Genomic DNA, 8,532 nt, shown 5'->3' with positions numbered 1-8,532 from the left:
TAATGTTTTCAAGGGGAAAACTGCAGGAAGGGGAGAACTGCAGAAAGGGAAAGAAGAAAGCCAATCTCCCATGGTGGAACACCAATACACTGAAAGCTGGTACAACCTGAGATGCATTAGTTATCATTCCAATACAAGAACTAAACAACACCTTCCTGTGAGCCTTTAGCAGGAGCTGAGAACCACCATCATCTACAAAAACAATTAACAACAGTCATGAGAACAAAAAATGAGAGGGCCCCAGTCCAATTAACAATACATTAAGGAGCACTGTCCTTGTGGAACAAAGGACACCGCGCAGCAGCAATGCTCCTGGGGCAACCACCAATTCTTAGTGCCTCTCGGTATCAGCCTCGGGCCAAACAACCCTGTTCCTTTCCGCTCCTCTGGAATTACCTGCGCGGCTCCTGTAGCTCCCGACCCTCAAGCAGCCGCCGCCGCTCCTCAGCGGGGCGCAGCCTCCACCGGGCACGGCAGCGAGGCGGACGCGGGTGGCGGCACGCGCAGGGCTGTGGTGCAGCTGTCCCCTCAGCACCTTTCCTACAGCGGCGCGGCCCAAGGGTCCTGCCCGCCGCGGGGTTGCTCTGAGAGGGGAACCGGCGACCCTCACCGTGGAGTGACGGCCCGGCTGGAACGGAGGCCGAGTCCCCATGGCTGGTGGAAGCTACAGAAGGACATGGACGTGCCGAGCTGCTTTTCCCGCCCAGCCCTCGAGAGATGATGCAGCCTCAAGATGGCGGCAGCAGTGGCAGCAGGGCCATTTATCCGCCCGCCTTCCTGTGGACAGGACGGTGCGGCCTGATGAAGGTGGTGCTGGTGGAAGGGGGTTGGGCTTCTTACAGATCCTTCAGAAAAGATGCTTCAGGGATTCTTCAGGAAAGCAGTAGGGAATTATTCTGGAAGGCTCCGTGAGGGGTACAGCACTGGGCTGTGGTAAGGTTCTTGGGACACAGGCGAGCATCTATGGCAGATTGTTTTATTTTTCTCAGGTATCCTTGGCAATCAGCAAACTTCAGGGCCCTGCTTTGGTGTGCCCAGGGTTGGGGCACGAGGGCTGCATGGGGTAGCTGAGGGTGGAGCAGGCCGGGAGATAAAATGGGGTGCGGTTTCTGGCTTCAAGCAACAAGTGTGAAACCCCTCTCCTGACTTACATAGCAAATGTTTCAAAGCTATCTAAAATTGAGAAAACCAAACATGCATTTGCGTCCATTCCTCACCAAATCCCAGTGCCCTTCGATTAGCTAGAAGCAAGGATGAATGCTGGAGCAGGTGTCCAGAGGTATCCAGAGAAGACTAATGCAGGGTGTTTACATCCTGCTATGAAGTGGAATAGTCCTTCCCATGCCAAACCACAAGCTGCTGGTTGAAACCTGACCTGAACTTCCTTGATGATCAGAGGAGCCTGGTTAGCTTTCAGCACATCCAGTTGGCATTTTCACACCTCCCCAGACTCTGGGACAAGAACCAGATGTACGATAATACAGGGAACTTTTATTGGGACATTGCTGACCTGATCCCAGGCAGCATGTATCACACAGTTCACTAAAAAAAGAGATTGCTTTCTAAGTATTTCCTGCTTAGGGATTTTTTTAAGGCTTGTGTGGTCTGCATGAATCACATAAATGCTACATTTTGGCCATGTACATTTAGCTAAGCCAAAGTTCTGAATCTGTTCACATAGAGGCCTTCATGTGAGAAAGCCTCATAAATTTAATGTGATCCAATTTCTTCCCTTAATATGAAAAAAAAATGCTGCTTCAATGTGCACAAAGGCTGCATATTCTCCAGAATATAGTGTGTAGGGGTCTGCCCATCCTAGCTTTTCTCTCACTGACAGCAGTGACTAATCTGCATGCACACTGGCTACCAGATTAACTCCAAAGTTCCTCAGTTTTTTTGTACAGCTTAAACTGAAGCCCATAGCTTTAAAGCTACCGGCATACAAGCTAGTTAACTAGTAGTAGCTTGGGTGAGTTTACATGTCACACCTTGAGTTCCAGTGCAGACATCTGTCTGCTGCTCATATCCCAGTGGACATTTTAATGGATGGCCATCCAGCAATGACTAACTCATGCAAAAAACACCTCTAAATACTGCATCTGTGAATAAGTATGAAGTGCTGCAAGGCTCAGAGCAGTATGCTGGGAAATAGTCCAGCCAGATGAAAATAATCCGTCAAATACCACAAAAAACCCAGTTGCTTACAGTGCATCCCTTGACCACTGTGCAGATTAGGGAGGCTTTTCTGTCTTAGATGCTCAGGGACCTGTAGCTCCTTTTAGGGTTTCTGGTAGCCAAGATGCTATCTGTACAGCTTGAAGCACCAGAATTTTGCAAAAGTCAAATGCAACAAAGCAAAACTGTGATCTTTTAGCAAAAGTCAGTGAGAAGGTCTGGGAGGACAGCAGCTTCCCAGTAGGTTAGCTCCATCCTGTTCTTGTAAGGCATGTTGTTTCCTTAATGAAAGGGGAGAGGGGACTAGGGCAGACTGGAGGATGGCAGGTCCTGGAATCTCAAGTCATGAGACAGTACTCACTAACTGCAGAAATACTGGAACATGGATGGATGGAGGACCAGTGCTTCTTACTTGTGATAAAACTCCTACATTCAAACAACTTTCTGTATCTTAATGCCTCCCTATCCATAGTCAAGCAAATTAACAGGAGCCGGGGCTTTCATTTTAAACAGATTTCTAACCAGCACAGCCCTGGAGGAAATACTAGGAGCAAATATAAAGTGTTCCAAGATACAGATTTGAGAAGTTCCCTTCTGTTGGTGGGAAGGAAGCATTTCTCTCACATTTCTGAAGCTTGTGGTCACTGGGTACTTGTGCCTGGTCACTGACTATGAACAGGAAGGGACAGTACTCTGGCAGTTAATAAAGAAGTGAAGTTTCCATCAGGAAGAGGCAAGTTCACGTTTCAGTTCCTGAGCTGTCTCATCCTGGAAGGGTTTATTCCAGTCTTTCCCCTGTACCTATACCATAACAATGAAAGCAAAATGTTCTTCCAGTTAAAAAAAAAAAAACAAACTTCAAGCAAGTAGAAAATTTCCAATTGTGCTAATGATAGAATAACTTGCAGTGAGAGGTGGCATGGTTTAAATAGAGTTATTTTTTGCAGATATTCTAGGTACCATTAATACTAAGAAGTGTCTGATTAATACTGTTGTTGCTAGAGCTAAGTGTAATGAAAGGAGTAATGAGTCATGGTAGGACTGAAATGAGCTATACTGTGCTTGAAGATATTATTTATATAGATTCTAAGCAGTTTATGGAGTTTAAAATACTGCTTATTGTCATTTCAGTGGGCCTTTGGACAGAGGGTTAGTAGAGCCTGTGACCATCAATTATTCATCTAAAACCTGCTTATATCAGCTACATACATAAGGTAAGTAGTGTAAATATATAGGGAGTATAAATGTATAAACTCAAATTGTACTCTCTGCAACTAGATATTTACTACAAACCATTATGAACTGGAGGTTTAATATGATACATGACCACAAAATATCCATTTAAGCTATGTGGGCCCTGTGAGGGAATGTCAAAGGTGAGCAGTTCTTCTGGGTAAAGTCAAGGTTAACTACCTTTCCAAGGTTTTAAATTGCTGGAGCCTTTGAAGGCGGGAAGTGTAGTATCAACCCTGAGTGTTGTCTTTCCCATTTCATAGAAGTATTGTTGTGGAATCTGGCACGCAGAGTGTAAGATTTGAACAACTCGATTCACTGTGTGATGCCAGTTTATCTCATCACCTAACTTAAGAAGTAATCTCTGTACTGTTAATTTTCCTTTGTAGCTAGAACAGCCTCTCAACTGCATTATGTCATGTTACTTTGTGTCTGCTAACTCTGTTAACTCACATTCCAAGTCACTAGCTCTTAGCAGCTTGCCCTTCAAAAATCCCATTCTTGTGAAATTTCTTGGCTTCCTTTATACAAGGCTCTGGTTACTTGTTAATACGGAATTGTGACAATTTCAGTGCCAAGCATGTTTATCTCTTTAAGTACATGAGATTGTAGCCACCTAAAGCTGCAGTGATAGTGAATGTATTAACAGGTCAGGGACAGATTGTCCAAGGATGGCAGCAAAACATTGGCTTGAAGTGTTTTCATTTGAACTTACCAGGGCCAGAAAGTAGCTTAAGTGGACTTGTTTTTGTTGGTTCATATGCCATTATTCACAATCAGAAATGGCAGAGAGTAGAGAAGAAATAATGGGGTTAAAAATACCTAATGTATAAACTCCCTAGTGGTAAAAGAACAGGGAGGCAAAAAAGATGAAAATGATGTGACTGCCAGTATGTGGCAATGCCACATCTTTCTGTGAACAGACTGAAAGTACCTTAAAACTAATGCACTTGTCATCTGCAGGTACTCTTGTAATTTCCCTCAATTGACAGTGTTCTACAAGTTTATAAGCTAGCTCAATCATTTGCTTCTTGAAATTTCTTCGATTTATCCTTCCTTGTTCTATGTTAAGTGTTCTATAACAGTGCTTAAAATTTTGGCAGCAATGGTGATACAGGCTTTTGGCATGGCTGCAATTGCATTCAAGCAAAGATAGTAGGCTACTTGCCTCTAGCGACAAGAGAGCAGGCAAGAGTTGTGAAACTTTCCTTTACATGAACTAGTTTGCTTTTGTGAGGCGTGCTAGCTTGCCCCCATGCAGGGAAGACTACCACGCAAAGGCTATAGTAACTGCCTGTTGACATTTGAAGCTCCATAAGCATTACCCTGAAGATTACTCAAAAGTTGTTTATGTCAGAGCAGTCATCATATGGGAATTGCAGGCACGTGTTGGCAGTAGAGGGATAGGGCTAAGAAGAGTGAACTGTGGGATGCTATCCAGTTCCCTTGCAATTGCTAGAGCCAGCTTGCCTTCAACATCTGTACTTAGGATTGCATGCAGGAATACAAATGACGTTCTGCATTATTAGAGCTATCACAGGAAGGTTTGTCTCTGTAATTAATTGTATTTTCTCTTCCTCAAATTTGTGTGAACATGAAAATAGAGGGAAATAGTGCAGCTGTACCCATCAGAGGAAGCAGGTGATTCAGACACCTTGCAAAACATAGCAGGGAAAAAAAATGCATTTAGGTTTTCTGCATTTTATTTGCCATTTCTTATAGGCAGACTGCATACAGGTGTCTAGCAGCTTTTTTTTTACCTTTTATGTTCTGAAACACTCATTCTAAAAATACAGTATATAATTCACAGGTAGTTCTATGAAAATCATTGAAATAAGGTCAAGGTGATATTTAATATGATTAAAGATCATAAAATTGGATGTTAAGCATGTAATGAATAACTGCTCTATCTGATGCTTAAGAGTGGTTCAAGATGATGGAATCTTTGGGTGTTAGATCCTCCACCTGTTAAAAAGGGCCATGTTTCAAATCATCAGAGCTCTTGAAGAGTTTTTGAGCAAACCACTGTGATCTCTTCCTTTACTTGAATATCCATCCCCTCTGCGGTGGGTGAAATAGTTTGCAGAAATCATAACTTTCTGAATGAAGTTACCGGTAAAGTTAATCCTGTTGATCAAAATGATGTATTTCAGTTCTTGATGCTGTTGACTTCTCATAATTTGTAGAAATAAACCTAAACCTTTAGGTTTTTTTCTACCTGTTACTAAGAGTAGGCTAAAGGTCTTTAAAATTGTTCTTAACATACAGACTTCAGCGGTCATGAGGCAGAGATGAGCTGCTTAAGGTTTAGCTAAAAAATGACTTAGTTAATCCCTTGCATATTTTCTTCATATTTTGGCCTGTGGAAGGGCTGTGCATTGTTTCAGAATGTCTTGGCTGTAGTCCATCTGCAAGACCTCATTTATTCTTTTGAAATTTGTAGCCTTCACAAGCTTGGCATCTCTGATATCACAGACAATGAATTACTGTGGCTAGAAGCCTCTGGAATTAAATAACCCTCCTCCATAAGAACATAATTTTTTTGTACAGAATTGGGACTTGTTCTGAGGAAGCACAGTTGGCAAAAAAGTTTTCAAAGATAACAGATTTTTCATCTTTTTCCCTCCTCCAAATGAACAAGGGAGTACTGATGCCGAGGACTTGTTCTTTAAATAAATGGAATCTTTCTCTTCTCTCTTGGCAACGGCAGGAGTATTCTTGTGCTGTATGACAAAGCTAGCTGGGGCTATATTTATCTTGTAGCTGTACGCACATTTGCAAGAGGTTGTTCAATCAGAGAAAGGCAAAGAGCCAATGCAGTTTAAAGAAAGTTTGTTCTACTATAGTCTTAACTTTTTGGGTTGTCTTAAAGACAAGGCTACATACTTCTGGAGAATTGGGGGATATCATTACTGATATGAAATAAAAACTTCCCATAGGTGTCTCTGGACAGATCAGGGCTTTGTGGAGAAGTAGGGGGGAACAGTTTTTAAAATGGAGTTCAATAGATGTTTGGGTGCTTCAGCAGAAGAGGAAAAAGGAAGACAAGAGGGTGGGGAAGATGATAATAATGCTGGCAGTAGTGTTGTCCACGAAGAGCTGGATTTGGTACAAATGTACCTTACTTCTTTGCCTGAAAGATACATGAAAGCAAAACTCACTGTGACAGCATACCTGACATGCTGGCTGTTGCTGAAACTCTGCAAGGTAAGAAATTGTAGCACAACTATTTTTAGTTAACTTCGTATGTGCTTAAAAGAGAAATTGATCAAAGTCTCTGCTGAAGCATTTGATGATTCATTGATATTTACCATATGGTAAATATCATCGCTTATTAGAAAAAGGAACGTTGTAAATATTGACAGTGTACCCAGAAACAGGTGATCCAACAAGGGAAAACTTGTATGGGCTACTAATGGAGTACTATACAAAGCAAGACACTAATAATTGCTAGCCAGGTTATTTCTGTATGCTGTTACACAGTTGCAAGGGATTTCAGATTATATTACATTAATTTCTAGGTGAAATTTCTTGTTGTGCTCCTAATTCGTTTACATTCATCTCTCATGTTGGATGAGCAACAGAAGTTTTTAGTCCTGAAAATGCGATCATTACAAAAGTGAAGAATGGGGGGGTTAGAACATTTTTGCCAAACATAATGGGGAATCAGTTTTGAGGCTGCAGCAGGTCTTACTTTTAATGTGATTTGAGCACATCTAAGTAAAATCATTTTGCCTAGTGTGTTACTGGAGAGGGAAAAAACAAGGCATTGGACCAGGTATAAACTCCATAGTTCATTCCATTCTACCTTGCAGAAAGCTGCTTTAGTATTCTGATCCAAGTAAGGAAACATTCAGCCCTGCAAAAGTGCATCATAGAATCATAGAATAGTTTAGGTTTAAGGTTTTAGATTAAGCAGAGAAGCACTGAGACATTTGAGCTTAAAATGCTGGTGGATTTTATGCATAACAATGCTATATTAGTAAGTGTAGGATGTGTAACGTGTCTTCCTTTGTCTCTATTATTGCATTCAAGTCTTAGTTTTGTAGGCATTTAGTTGATGGGCAGATCACCAGATAGATTAAAAACAAATGTCAAAGCAACATTTGCTGTCTGTTTTCTCTTCTGAAGTACGTGACAGATAAGAAATATGTTATGATGATGATGATGATGATGTGGTGGAAACCCCAGGTGTTGGGCCAGGTAGTACTTCAGCCCTCTCCTACAGGCACCTCTGCATGTGTGTCAGTTTGGTGGCAATGTCTACACAGGTTTTTTTTCCAGCACAACTATGCAAAACTGTGACATAAAAATGAAACCTGAACAGTACTAACAGTTTTATCTGTTAGACTGCTAGAGAGCTTTGTTTCCATATATATTCCATATTTGTAATGCCTTTCCTTTTCACTATGGTAGAGTTTATTATGTGATGCCAGTTCCTTGCATTAGGGGGCAGATACAGGCACTTCATCCGACTTCTCATTTTTCTGCTTGCTTACTGCAGGGATCTTTTGTGAGGTTGACTAAAAGGGGTAAGAATCCATACAGTTATGTGGCAGGAGTAGATAGCCGTAGGGCAGATGTCAGCAACAGGTCAAAGCCACCACGTGAGGCAGAGTGCTGAGGCAGCACACACTTGGTGGTTTTGCAGTGCTGTTCCAGGGTGGGGAAGGTAGCACCTTGTCTGTTTTCTGATTGGTTTGATTGGTTTTATTGTGGTTTTACCTGTTTGCAACTACTGAATGTGTAGGCTTTAAGCCATACTTGTGCTACAGAATGAGTTAGAGCTAGTGAGTGTACACTTGTGTCTGGGTGTGTGCAGCACTTAAATACCTTGGACTCGCTGCTGATACATAGGGAGGTTTGTGCATTAATCGAGATGTGTGCTGGAAGCATCTAGTGGCATGCACACAGTTGTCTTGTGCACATCTTATCCTTTCAGATAAATGGTTGTTTTTCAACTTGACAAGTGGCAGACAAAATGTTTGGGGTTGGTCTGTTGCAAAGAAGCTACAGCTTCATGCAAGGAAAAACATGAAATGTCACTAACATAAAGGGAAGCAGAAACTGACACTGTGTAACAGAGACCTAATGCTCACCCCACTTCTTCTCCAAGTAAACCCA

The 8,532-nt window shown here is 42.0% G+C and overlaps 2 protein-coding genes across 2 annotated transcripts in view; both read left to right on the top strand.

The window, feature by feature from the left end:
- Positions 1–8,532, top strand: part of PLEKHB2 (pleckstrin homology domain containing B2) — a 476,827-nt gene that overhangs the window by 191,286 nt on the left and 277,009 nt on the right. The gene's annotated exons all lie outside the window — the stretch shown is intronic.
- ARHGEF4 (Rho guanine nucleotide exchange factor 4) overlaps positions 6,199–8,532 on the top strand; it is a 217,293-nt gene continuing 214,959 nt past the window's right edge. The window contains exon 1 of the mRNA XM_061465393.1: positions 6,199–6,615. Coding sequence (XP_061321377.1) covers positions 6,403–6,615 — 213 coding nt within the window. The 5' untranslated portion in view covers positions 6,199–6,402. The remainder of the gene's footprint in view (positions 6,616–8,532) is intronic.

The sequence above is a fragment of the Pezoporus flaviventris genome, unplaced genomic scaffold (genome assembly GCF_033815535.1).
Source record: "Pezoporus flaviventris isolate CSIRO_AGI_PZ_B2104156 unplaced genomic scaffold, CSIRO_AGI_Pfla_v1 ptg000040l, whole genome shotgun sequence".
Taxonomy (NCBI): Eukaryota; Metazoa; Chordata; class Aves; order Psittaciformes; family Psittacidae; genus Pezoporus; species Pezoporus flaviventris.
The sequence above is the reverse complement of the archived record's forward strand: the minus strand, read 5'-3'. Positions and strand labels throughout refer to the sequence as shown.